Source organism: Canis lupus, chromosome 3 (genome assembly GCF_011100685.1).
Source record: "Canis lupus familiaris isolate Mischka breed German Shepherd chromosome 3, alternate assembly UU_Cfam_GSD_1.0, whole genome shotgun sequence".
Classification (NCBI taxonomy): domain Eukaryota; kingdom Metazoa; phylum Chordata; class Mammalia; order Carnivora; family Canidae; genus Canis; species Canis lupus.
The window spans coordinates 28,196,358-28,210,144 of NC_049224.1; the positions used below are offsets into that span (position 1 = coordinate 28,196,358).

At 48.7% G+C, this 13,787-nt stretch overlaps 1 protein-coding gene and 1 pseudogene across 1 annotated transcript in view; one reads left to right on the plus strand and one right to left on the minus strand.

The window, feature by feature from the left end:
* ARSB (arylsulfatase B) overlaps positions 1 to 1,558 on the plus strand; it is a 166,366-nt gene extending 164,808 nt beyond the window's left edge. Inside the window, 2 exon segments of the mRNA NM_001048133.1 lie at positions 375 to 497; positions 1,293 to 1,558. Coding sequence (NP_001041598.1) covers positions 375 to 497; positions 1,293 to 1,558 — 389 coding nt within the window.
* A 9,799-nt stretch (positions 1,559 to 11,357) lies between these two features.
* LOC100688307 lies at positions 11,358 to 11,531 on the minus strand (annotated as a pseudogene).
* Positions 11,532 to 13,787: the final 2,256 nt, after the last annotated feature.

The window sequence follows — 13,787 nt, forward strand, 5'->3', positions numbered from 1 at the left end:
TATATTTATTCATGAGAGACACAGAGAGAGAAGCAGAGACACAGGCAGAGGGAGAAGCAGGCTCCGTGCAGGGAGCCGGACGCGGGACTCGATCCAGGATCCCAGGATCACACCCTAGAACGCAGTGATTTTAAGGATGAATTCGTGTTCTAATCTCTTTGGGATTCCCTTTCTATCTGCAGTGGTCTATGCTGTTCCGTGTAGCTAGAGCTCTCTGTTCATATATAATAGAAGATTCACTTCCGTGGCGGGAGACACGTTCACACCCCAGCATTGAATGAAGCTACTGGTCAACAAGAAGGCTGTTAAATGTTGATTTGTAACAACACGTTTCAATAGCAGAGATCTAAGGCTTCCACCCGGTTTCTTCCCAGGTCCTGGGCAGAGCCTGGCTCCAGCAAAGGATGATTCTTCTCATCCAGGATATTTCTCCTTCAACACATCTCTCCATGCTGCAATTAGACACGGGAACTGGAAACTTCTCACCGGCTACCCAGGTACAATGCTGAGCTCCTGCCCCCAGAAGGGCAAGGGAACCTTTACGGAAGTGACAGCTGCCTTGCAGAACATACCTCAGGGGCAGCTGAATGAGGAAGAGTGGTTTGATCTACTGTCCCGACAGAAGAAGACTGAGAATTAACTGTAGGCCGGGGGGAGGGGGGGTGTTGAAAGGAAGCAATGCCACGCTCATGTTTCATGGGGAATAAAGAGTCCAGGGCCGTGTGCTGTCGGGTACTAGCCTGCCTGCAAGGAGACCCTCTGAAAGCTACGTCCTAACCAGCTGGGTGGTTGAGGGACGTGCTTGCTTCCCCAGAGCACAGTCTCTAAAAATGATGTCCTTTAAATACTTTTAAAATATGGGGTGTGCCGGCTAAGACTGTGATGCCATTAGCAGTATTGATAATGACGACATTCTTGGCATTTGCGGCAAGCCAGTTCTTTGGTAGCGCCCGAGCATCGCAAGGCATCTTAGCTTCCCTGGCCCGTGATGCCTGTGTGCCAGTAGCCCCGAGTCCCTGGGACAACTACACACCCTCCCCACCGCACCCCCCCACGCACGCATGCGAGCCCGCGCTTTCCTGCAAGCCCCTGGTCATGAACCCGTGAACCACGTCTAGTTAAAGCACCAGAAGTCAGAGCCTGAGGCAGACGTAGCTGCAGCATCCAGGGCTGCATCTTTGCGTGGCTTCCTGCCCACGTCCCGCTCAGCCTTGTGCCCCAGTCTCCTCCCTTGAAGTGAGAACCCGCCCGTGATGCTTCTCCCCCAGTAAACCATCGGATTTCTTTGCCAGGCTGTGGTTGCTGGTTTCCTCCACCGTCTCAGCACAACGTCTCTGTGATCCCCTCTTCGGACCCACCGACCAAGACCCTGTGGCTCTTTGATATTGACCAGGACCCAGAAGAAAGACATGACCTGTCGAGAGACCACCCCCACGTTGTCAAGCAGCTCCTTTCCCGCCTGCAGTTCTACCACAAACACTCGGTGCCTGTGTACTTCCCGGCGCAGGACCCCCGCTGTGACCCCAAGGGCACCGGGGCCTGGGGCCCGTGGATCTAGGCCTCCCCGGCGGCCTGCGACAGCCAGGCCACCTTTGTGCTACAAGCTGGACTTCAGGCCTTCACTCCTGTGTCTCTTGTCTCATTTGCTCTCCCAGCCCAGGTTCCCCTGGCCCCCCTCTTGTTCCCAGCCCACCCTGAGGTGTCTCATTTCAACCCCCAGTGCACTGAAGAGGCTGACGTCGCCCGCAGCGCCCCTGCTGTTGGCCAGGGTATGTGTCTAGAGGAGAGGGTGGCTGAGTTCAGCCTCTTTTTCCTGAGCCGTGGGACCGCTGGGAACTCGGCTTGAAATAGGAAGTTCTCGTCGATTCCCGGAGGCTGGAACAGCTGGCTCTCTTTGCCTCACAAGTCAGATGTTAGACTTCCCTCTGCCAATAGCTGGGTTTTATTGGAGTGCCTCGTGTTTCTTGTAACAAATGTGGGGAGCAGACAGTTTGTAATGGTTCCGCTGGCCAGGGGATCTCCCCGTCTGTGAGATATCATGTTCGGGCATGCCATGAATAACCCCCCGGGTTCAGCCCTCACTTACTCACCCTGTCACTCATCTCATGATGGAGTATAAGGCCCGTCTCATAGTTACGGTCAGCATGGCAATATGCCTGCTTCTCGGTTTGGGTTATTACAATAAAAAAAATGTGGTTTTATTCCCAGTTTTTCTTTCCAGCTGCTGCTCATTTTGTCTAGACTTCCTGCTACCCCCTCTCCCCTGCGGTTCTTTTCCTAACCTCCTCTTCACTCAGGCATCCTGTGCCTAGGAAGGCTGCCTCGCCTCCCTACTCTGAACACCACTGGTTTTTGGAACACTGCTGTGGCCTGCCTTCCCTTCGCCTCTAACCCTGAAACTGGAGCCCCACCCAGGGAAGGTGGTCAAGTCTGGCCCTGCAGGCATGCTTGTGGTGGACAGGAGGGGCTGGGCAGGTGATGTTCAACTCTGTGTCATCTGTTTGGTAAAGATTTTTCTAAGTTGCATGGAGTTTATTATCATGATGGTGGCTTTGTCTTGTAATGTATTAAGAGTTGCATGCTATTCCCCAGCAATGAGGAGAAACCCCAGGAAACAATAATATTGTCTTGGGATGATGGAAGTGGGCGGTTTGAAAGGAAATGGCCAGCATCCGAGATACCAGGCCTCGGTAAAGCAAAGGAGGGCACATCTACGTTTCTCTTGTTCCGTTTTACTGCTTGTATTAAGGTTCTGGGGTTGAGGAAAGAGGATGGGCAGTTTGACCTGCTGATCCTTTCTCAGTCCCACTGATGTCCTACTAATGCGGGTCAATCCAGAATAGCTCTCAAAAGTGTCAGATTTAGTATGTGCAAAAATGATATTCTTTTTCCCATTAGCTCCACTGTTTTGTTCACTCCTTGTCACCCATGCCTGGATCAGTGCCTGTTACAAAGAAGGCAGTCAATACTTTTTTTTTTTTTTTTAATGAATGAATGGACAATTGAACAAGTTGAACAAATGAGAAAGTTGCACACCATGAAAGTACAGCTAAACACAGGGCTAAATTAAATATCTCCAACTGTTGCTTTTCTCTTCTCAAGCTGTCCTCCTGGGGTAGGAGCAGAGTCTGTGTGTCTGGACAGTCACCGTACACTCCATAGTGAAGCCATGGTGTCCTCTTCAGGAGGGAATAGGGGAAACACACCTGCCAAAGACACTCTTTGGGCAATAATCCTTAGTTCTATTCTTTATAGGACACTAGAAATTAAAACCAGCAAATAATGTGCTATAGGTCCTTGTATAGCCATCCTTCAATTTAGTAGCAGTAATTTCTGGTCACTACTAATATGTATTGTATTAAAATAAGATGATTGGAAGGCAATGGTGCTAGAGCTAAAGATACCTATTACCAACCTTTACCCCACTCCTGGGTTGGGAAACAGCTGGTCAAAATGCCATCACCTACCACTCCCACACTTGTGGTAGATACTATGAACTGAGCCCAGATGTTCCTCTGGATCCTTCTAATCCCAGTGTCTATTAATACCATAAGATTAGAGGCCATCACCACACGACAGCCATCAGCTCTCCCCACTGTGCTCCCAGGGCTGGCCCAGTTCTAGTCCCTTGGTGGCCAGGTACAACATGGATGTTCTACACTCAATTGTTTAAAGGGAGTTATAAACACTAATTGTTGTCAAACTTTTGAGATTTTATTTTATCCATGATAGAATGTATCCCATTAGGTTTCTTTATTCCATATTAGAATGTGAACAGATTCACATTAATGTGGTTTCTTTCCAAATTTGCGTACCTTTAAAGAAAAGTTTTATTGATTTGTTTTTCTTTGTTAGTACATGATTATTCCAGATCTGGAGAACAAAAAGTTTTTATCCTTTAAAATGTGTCCATAGGGAGTTTCCATTTGGGTGGTGAACAAGTTCTGAAACTACGCAGTGGTGATGTTTGCACAGCATGCCTCTGAATTGTATACTTTAAAATGGTTTAAATGATAACTTTTATGTGGTTTTTTAACGTATTGGCCAATTTTATGGTATGTAAATTACATCTCAATGAAACTGTTAAATAAATAAATGTAGAACTGAAAAAAATGTGTTAGTCATTGCCCCCAGAGTGCAAACTATAAAATAACTTATTGGAGGGAGGTCAGGAGAGGGTAGGAGTGAATATAAAGTGATAATAAGAGAGTATATCTGTTCTCTATTGCTGCATAACAAATTACCCCAAAACTTAGTAGCATAAAACAAACATTTATTACTTCACATCTTCTATGGGGGTCAGGACCCCGGGAGTGGCTTAGCTGGGTGGTTCTGGCCCAGGATGTCTCATGAGATTGCAGTTAAGCAGATGGCCAAGGCTGCAGTCATCTGAAAGCTTGTCTGGGGCAGCGGATCCACTTCCAAGATGACTCACTCACAAGGCTCTTGGTTAGAGGCCTCTGTTTCTTGCCTATGGCTTCTCCACAGGCTGCTTGAATTTCCTCACACATAGCAGTCCACTTCCAGCAGAGCAAGTAATGTGAGAGAGACCGAGCAAGAGGAAGCTACAGTGCCTTAAAGACGTGACCTCCAAAGTTGTACAACGTCACTTCTCCCTTAAAACAAGTCACTAAGTCCAACCTTTACGTAAGTGAAGGAGAATTAGGTCCTGCCTTTTGAAGGCAGTGCCAAATTGGTGGACATAATTGATTCTACCACGGACGATGGAGAAGAATGGGCAAAGGTAGCCTCCTGGGTAATGGATTGTCCACTCAAGTCCACATGCACTTATCAAATTCTATTTGAAGACAGATGGAAGAAAAAGCATCCAACTTTGCTATTTAGTGGTTATAATGACCATGGATCTAATCCTCTCTGTGGCTCCGGGTTTTTTTTTACTGTAGGGTGATGGGTTGAATTAAGTAAACTGTAAAATCTCTTAGATCCCTTGTGCTTAGAACAATGCCTAACACATAGTATATATTAAATAGATGGTGGTTGACTGACTCTCAGCTGACTGGACTCTGGTGTAAGAATGTGAAATAAAATTGTGCTGGGGCGCTGGGGTGACTCACTGGGTTAAGCACCCAGCTCTTGATTTTGGCTCAGGTCATGATCTCAAGGTTGTGAGATTGAGCCCCATGTCGGGCTCTGCGCACAGCAGGAAGTCTGCTTGAGATTCTCTCTCTCCCTCTGCCCCTCCCCACCACTCTCTCTCAAATAGATTTTTTTTAAAGACTATGCTAAAATAGCCAGAGATTGTGCTCCATCTTAAAAAATATTTGTTTCCTGAAAATATGATTTAAAAACTAGTTTTTTGAATGCTTAGTGTATTCCAAGCATCGTACTAGGTGCTTTAAAAGAATTATCTTGTTGCCCAAGGAAAATAAAGGCAATGTTCTTCTTAATAAATAAATAAAGAATTATCTTGTTTAATATAATTTTAAACTAAATAGAGGTAATGTTTATAAAATCTGTTCAATCATAATTATAAAGACATGCTTTCAGGGCGCCTGGGTGGCTCAGTCATTAAGCTTCCATCTTCGGCACAGGTCATGATTCTGGAGTCCTGGGATCAGGCCCCACATGGGGGGGGGACCCCACTGAGTGTCCCTGCTCAGTAAGGAGTCTACTTCTCCCTTTCTTTCTGCCCCTCCTCCTGCTCATGCTGTCTCAAAGAGACATTTATTTAAATGAATAAATAAAATCTTAAGAAAAAAATGCTTGCTTTTCACCCCTTATATTTTTATTTTTTTATTTGTTAAGATTTAATTTATTTATTCATGATACAGAGAGACACAGAGAGAGAGGCAGAGACACAGGCAGAGGGAGAAGCAGGCTCCATGCCGGGAGCCTGACGTGGGACTCGATCCTGGGATTCCAGGATCACACCCTGGGCCAAAGGCAGGCGCTGAACTGCTGAGCCACCCAGGGATCCCACCCCTTACATTTTCTAAATGTCCAATATTTACCCAAACATAGGATTACTTAAATCAAGAAAATAAAAATAATTACTTTATCTTTTTACAAAGTACACCAGAGAAATAACCCAAGTGTTAACCAACAAATGGATGAACAAAATATATCTACACAATGCAATATTACTTGGCCAGAAAAAGAAATGGAGCTCTGATACCTGCTGCTAGAACATGGATGAACCTTGAAAATAGTATGCTAAGGGTCGCCTGGGTGGCTCAGTGGTTGAATGTCTGCCTTTGGCCCAGGGTGTGATCCCGGGGTCCTGGGATCGAGTCCCATGTCGGGCTCCCTGCATGGAGCCTGCTTCTCCCTCTGCCTGTGTCTCTGTATCTCTCTCTGAGTCTCTCATGAATAAGTAAATAAAATATTTTAAAAAGAAAAAGAAAATATTATGCTGTGAAGCCAGACACAACAGGGTAGATATTATATGATCCCACTTACATGAAATATCAAGAGTAGGCAAATTGGCAGAGGCAGAAAGCAGAGTAGAGGTTACCAGAGGCTGAGGGGAGGGAAGAACTAACGCTATTAATGGATAGCGTTTCTTTTGGCGATGATGAGAAGGTTTTAGAAATAGTAGTGATGATTGCACAACTATGAATGTAATTGATGCCATTAAATTATACACTTAAAATTGGTTAAAATGGCCAATTTTATTATATATAGATGTATTTTTATTATATATAAAATATATTATATATTAATATATTTAATCAAATATAAAGAGAGAAGGAGGGAGAGAAAGGGGGGCAGAAAGAATGGAGTGGTGGGGTCTAGGTCCTCTGACCTACCAGTATAGCTGCTCTTTTAGTTCTTTTTATAGATTGGACTTCCACATAAGCCAAAACTAACTGATGGTGAGAGAAGTCAACAAACTTCTTCCCTTGGCAGAGAGAGTATTTACTGGGAAGGAACATAATGAAACCCTTTGGGATCCAGAAAATGCTCTGTATCGTGGTCTGAGTGGTCTTGGCATGGGTATACCCATGTGTAAAAACTCACGAAGACGTATACTCAAGTTTTGTACTTTAGAGTTCCTATGTTATACCTAATTAACAAGTGCTTTACAACAAAAAACACCTGCCCTTACAGTAAGAGATCACTACATATTTATCTCATATGTGACCCAAATGTGCTTGGAAACATACAAACGATTGCAAATAAAATCTTTTAAACACTGCAAAGACATTCACTACTTAAAGAAGCTTTTTTGTGACTCCTTTTGTAAACACAAATTTAGGTTTTTGCTTTTACAAAACCTGAATGCATTGATTTGGCGTTCCTAAATTGAGATTTTGCTACCCCCGTTTTCCTGGAGGTTTCTGGTGCTGGGAGAGAGGTGCAAAGACCACGACATGATAGGAATGAAACTGCAGGCAAGGCCTCTGCTCCAAGAGGCTTCCGATCCAATTCTGTAGTACCAAGCTCTTTCTAGCTTAACAGTTGTTAAGACCATTCCAGCTAATACTAAACATATTGAAGTAGTTACTATCCTTCCCAGTCACCACTTAAACTTTAAAATCTTTTTTTTTTTTTTCTTTTTGTTCAAGTGAAGAATAGCCACAGCTTGTGCAGATGGGTTCGTTTTCAGGCTGTTAAGACCTGGCTGCTCCCTCTGGCCATCTTCCTCACCGATCACCGAGAGCAGGAGGTTTGAACGGCTGTAGAGGCGCCTGCCGCATCTCTCACCCTTGCTCCATTGCCACGGGAGCCACCCACTAGGTGCCACAGAGCAGAGGAGGCGTGACTCAAGTTGCCGGGAGCCTGACTTTAGGACTTTTAACCATAAGGAAACTGGAAGGGCAATTTAATTCTCAAACTAACTCACCCAAGGAACAAATCACTTGAGCTTAAGATATTTCATTTCATAACCTTTATTATTTGTCTGACAATAGAGATAATACGTCCCACTGTAACAATTTTAGAATTGTTATACAGAAAATGCATAGAGAAAATTAGACATCCCATAAAGCAGCCACCAAGAGACTGCCACCATTAACCTTCTTTCTCTTTTTTTTTTTTTTTCTTCTTTCTCTTTAAGAGAGTAAATAAGTGGCCCACTTCCCAGATTGGTTTTCTTTTTTATTTTTTTTTCAAGATTTTATTCATTTATTCATGAGAGAGAGAGAGAGGCAGAGGAAGAAGCAGGCTCCACTCAGGGAGTCCAACACAGGACTCAATCCCGGGTCTCCGGGATCACGCCGTGGGCTGAAGGTGGCACCAAACCGCTGAGCCACCTGGGCTGCCCCGGATTGGTTTTCAAATCCCACTGAGCCCAACTGAACCCTCCCTGGAGACTATCAAGATGGTAGATAAATAAAATGTCATTCTTTTGAAACTCTTCATTTTAATCGCATTAACGAAATATTGATCTTCCCAGCATTTTTATTCCAAGAGTACATGATTTCACACACACTTACAAATGTGAATTTTCTCTCTCTCTACACCATCTTTTCCACAAACCTCAAGAAGTGAGGGCCTCCACACACAAGGGAGTTTGTGCAATCAATCAAAGCAGCTAGTAAGCACCTGCCTTTTGGGCCAGTTTTTTTTTTTTTTTTTTTAAATTCAATTTGCCAACCTATAGTATAACACCCAGTGCTCCTCTCATCGTGAGTCTTGCAGTTAAGGCAGGTAAACCAGTCTCACTGTGCCTTTGTTTACATTAAGTGAACCAAAGCTGGGATTGCCTCTTATGCCAGCGTTTTGTAACTGGGATGGTTCAAGTCCACACTGTGATATGCACTGGGGGTGAGGCCAGGGGCCACTGACACCAGCAAGGAGGGAGGAGGGTGAGATCAGGGAACTCCACCAACAGGAGGAGGTAGTCCCAGAACAGGGCTGGAAAGCAAGTGAGGAGGAGGAGGCTCTAGAGACAGAGGAAGTACAGCTTGACCTTTGCCAAGAGGATTCACTTAACTCCAATTATTGCTTTGTATCTATACACTCCTGACAGCAGTAGGTTTTTTCTGAATGAGCTATTTTTAAAATGAAACCCTTTGATTAGAAGGTCCTCTGAATCTGTTAGGGAAACAGCTGATTTATTTGAAAGATGCTGCTTGTTTGGACTTCACAAGACTGTTCTGGTTTTTTTGGTTCTTAGGCCAGAGCTTCAGTGAAAGCGTTTGGACTTAACACATACAGGGGGTGGAAGTATGTGTCTGCCACATGCAGGACTCCGGGACAAGAAGGGCCTGTCTCACTGGGACCCGCCTGTGTCCCGCCCCTGAGGTCTACGTACCCGGCTCCTCCGCCAAGCAGCTGAGCTCCCTGGGCGCCCGGTCGAGCAGGGCCCTTAGCGATCCCCAAAGCTCCTGGAGACCCCCAGACTCTAGCTCCCCTCGGCCTGCCCCTGCTGGGAGTCGGAACACGGTGCTTCTCCTTAAATGTGCATCTGTACTAAGAGTGCAGTTTACTACAATAAGGGAAAGCGAGGTTTTCTTTGTCACTACGGTAAAGAGAAAAGTCTGCGGGCAATCACGGAGGAGGACAAAAGGCCCTGACACCTGAGCTCCGAACTGTCTCTGGCCTGGAGGGAAAGAACTCCGTGACCGAGCCCCTTCCGAACCCCGAGGCGTGAACCAGTTCGAGGCCAGCGTCCTCAGCGCCGGGTGCCACGCGGCGGCCTGGCCTGGGGACAGGGAAGTCCCCGCGGCCACTCCGGGGCGGGCAGCTGCAGGTGCTCGGGTCCCCTCGTCCGCCCCCCGCTGCCGCCTTCCGTCCCCGCGGCCTGCGCTCGTGTCCCGGCCACCCCCCCCCCCCGAGATCTTAGGGGGGCAGCGAGGGCGGGGGGCGGTGTGCGGCGCCACAGGCCAGGGCACAGGGGCCGAGCGGCAGGTGACGAGGGCCGGCATCACAACCGAACTGGAGGCCTAAAACCTCAAGCCCACCTGAAGGGTATTTGAACCGCTCAGCCCGGGAGGAAGTTTATCAGCGGCCCCCGCACATTCCGCGGGGGGCTGTGTCCGCGCACAGGGCACGGCCGCTGGTGCCCAAGACGGTGGCCGCACGGCGCTGGCCGCGGAGGCGGAGGCCCGCACCGGGTTCTCCAGGCCGCGGCAGCCCTGGCGCAGGGGTGATGGAAGGGGGCGCAGGGGTGCGGGGGGTGCAGGGGTGGATGGAAGGGGCGCGGGGTGCGAGGGAGGCGCAGGGGCTAGATGGAAGGGGGCGCAGGGGTGGATGGAAGGGGGCTCGGGTGTGAGGGGAGGCACAGGGGCTGGATGGAAGGGGGCGCAGGGGTGCGGGGGGGGCGCAGGGGTGGATGGAAGGGGGCGCAGGGGTGCGAGGGGGGGCGCGGAGGCTGGTTGGGAGGGGGCCCAGTGTTCCATCCCGTCCTACGGCCTGCCGCCACCGGCGCGGTGCTGCTGGATCCTGCAGGTGCTCCTGCGCTCTTCTCGAGGGCCCACGGGCCCCTGTCCACCCGGTGTCTGAGGCTCAGCAAACACCGAGGCCCACTGGTATTCCCTCAAGTTCCGTGGTAAGGATTTCGGGGGGGGGGGGAGCGGGATGAGAGGGAGCAAAGCCGAGGTTGTGAGCAACATTGCCTCGCAAGGGCCTCTCCTTGAAGAGGCACAAAGACTATGTTTAGATCCAAATACTATGTTTTTGTTTAAAATACCACAAATTAGAGAGCTCTGTGTTGGTCAGCAGGACCTAGTGATAGGAATGCTTGGTCTTGGGCAGCCCCGGTGGCTCAGCGGTTGAGCACCGCCTTCGGCCCAGGGCGGGATCCTGGGGTCCCGGGGTCGAGGCCCACGTCGGGCTCCCTGCATGGGGCCTGCTTCTCCCTCTGCCTGGGTCTCTGCCTCTCACTCTCTCTCATTAATAAATAAATAAAATCTTTTTAAAAGAGAGAGAGAAATGCTTGGTCTTCTATAGTTAGCTAAACACTGTTGCCTTCAGCAAAAAGTTCTGCAACCGAGCCGTGGGCCGACCACAGCTCCTCTTCTGTGGAGGGATAAACGGCGGGGCGAGGGGTTCCCTGCTCCTCCCTGCTCCTCCCTGCTCCTCCCCTGGCCGGCCTGCCTGGCCTGGTGCTCCCGAGGGCTCGGCTCCTTCGGCACAGCCACCCCAGCGGCCCCTGTGCCCCGGTCCCCACCCACGCAGGCCCACGCGGTCGCCAGGGGAGCCACGCCAAGGGGTAGCCAATCCACCCCCAGCAGGGGAGAAGCAGCCTGCCCTTAGACAGGGAGGCGGAGCAGAGCAGACAAGGTGGTGCCATGAGTCTCTCCTCTGTCGTCAAGGTTTTTGGGTTTTTGTTTTGTTTTGTTTGTTTTCCAGGTTCATAATTTATTGTTGAAATTGAGTATCAGGTGATGAGTTGACATTGGCCTCTCCAAGCATGGGACTTAACAGATGAGGTCCAAGTTAAAGTCCATTTATGTTGCTTTCACAGCTGGCGTTTTTTTAGACCCTAATTTGAAGTATAAAATCAAAGCAATGCCTCCACGTGTGGCCAATACACAATTCATTCTACCTGTGAGAGTATAAGAGTTGAAATATTTTCTGATGCCAGTGAAATGGAATTGGGCATCGGTTTCTGGACCTGCCATGATTTCAATCTTGCAAAAGGTAGCAATTCCACTGATTGTGTCTTCAATGTATGCAGCTAACCTGTCATCAAGGTTTTAGGTGTAACCCTCAATAGGTGGAACTCGCCCGCCCTCTCACCAGGTCGTGTTATCCCACAGCTCTAAGACTTGCTGGTGTGACAGGCTTTAAAATGTTACATTGTTTTGTGTTTCTTTCGGTACCAGGAGATTGGACTTTTCCATATTTTTATTGGCCCATATGGCTCTTTTTTGAGTGTCCTGATCACCACTCTCCCTCCCTGGTGCCACCCATCCTGCCTACAGGGAGCAGGAGGAGGGGGAACAGAGGGCCCAGCCAAGAGGGTGGCGCAAGGAAAAGCCATCCTTCGCTTGCACCCGAGCCATCACCTCCGCTGGGGCTGCTGGTGACTCACAGGCCGTGCATTCGGTGTGCTCCACTCTCTGCTTTATGCTCGGTCTTTGGAACTGTGTTAGGAGGCAGGGAAAAGTAAGAGGAGTAGAAGAAACAGACAAGATCCTTTCCCTATAGACGGAGTCAAACAGACTTGTGAGAAAGGCGAAAATTTGGTGACCCTTCGAAGTGATGTTCTTTTATTATTGGAACAGAAGCGCTGTGTTGGGGGTGGGGGGCGATGGATGGAGAGGGGAGACCTCTGACAGCGGCCCCCAAACCCCACTGTGACCCCAAACTCATCAAGGCTGGTGCACTTGCACTTGGCAAAACGAAGCCCTGCAGGTACAGACTCACCCTGAGGGTCAGTTAAACCGAAGCTACCTTCTTCCTCAGCATGTCCCCTGGGGTGATCCCACCCAACTGCACACGTGAGAGAAGTTCGGTCTCTCCCCAGTGACAGCGCTGTCCTGTCACACCTTCAGACCCTTGTACCTGGGCTGACCCATCTGAGTGGGGTCCCTGAAGCCCCTCTCCCCCGAGTCAGCCTCATGAGGGAGGGCAGTGCCCTCTGTATAAACAGCTCAGAATTGAAACTTGCATTCCACTTTTAGCCTTGCCTTTTTTAGTAGGAATAATCCTAATGCCTTTCATCTGAGTTTCTGCACTTCGGCTCTTCCAGTCTGCCGGCGCCCCAGTGATCCCCAGCCTAGGATCACACAGGCTAGTGCCTTTGCATACGCGGTTCCTCCGGCTTTTTTCTGGACTAGCTCCTCCTCCAGGTCTAAACATCGTGGGCTCCTTCCCCCGGGAAGCTTTCCCGGGCCCCACTGGACGGGGATGGTGTTCCTATGAGAAGGGACATCACACTCCATTGTTATTCCTGTATAAATAAATGTCTGTCTTCCCCAGCAGGCGGAAATCTCATGTCTGGCGTGTTTAATGGAATATCTTTGTCTCAGAGAGCCATGCTTGGCACTTAGACAATGCTAGTTGAATGAGTTCCATTTGTTGAATTCAGAGGACCCAATCATCCTTCAGTTTGAGGGTGACAGGGAAGTCCCTGATCTAGCTCTTGCTCTCAACCTGCAGACCCTGCCCCTACCCTACCTGCAGACCCTGTTTGCCCAGCCTGACAGCAGCCGCACCCCACCGCCTGCTCTGGGGAAATGTGTGTCTGGAACCTTGGCTATCTTCAAAGGCTTTATCAGTATCAGCTGGAAGGGCTTCAGCGCCTTCGTCAAATCGGGTGAACAATACACTAGCCAGACTCCTCGGGCAGGCTTTGTTTATCCTGGGATCTCCTCCAAGATATCAGCTGATGGCTTCAAACACTTTTTATGGTCTCAGATTCGGACAGACTCAGATTTTCCCCCTTCATCTTCCAATCCTTCCCTAAGATTTTCCTCCTCGCGTTTGTTCAAGCTTTATTACAGATGCTTTTCCGTGCACGACTTTCCCTGCAGAAAACTGGTTTCATGGCTTCCACTTGCAGCTAAGTCTTGCAAATGCCAAAGACAAGCTGGTAAGGGCAGATGGCATATTTCCTGATGCTCTTTTGTTATCGATCCATATTTACTCAGGCTTTTCTCCTTCCACAGGGTGGGAGTGGGTGGGGGTTTTTGGTGTAGATATAATGGAGATAAACTAGAGATTTCCTTAAGGAAAGTGGAGTTGAACAATTTTTTGAAGACAGGGATTGGGGATAATAGAGATATAAGCTTAGCTACCTAGGTGCGGACTAGGATAGCATGAGTCTTGGTGAAAAGTGTAAGGCACAAATGTGTTTAGGACCATACACAGGGGTGCCTCAGCCAGTTAAGCAGCTGCCTTCAGCTCCGGTCATGATCTTGGAGTCCTGGGAT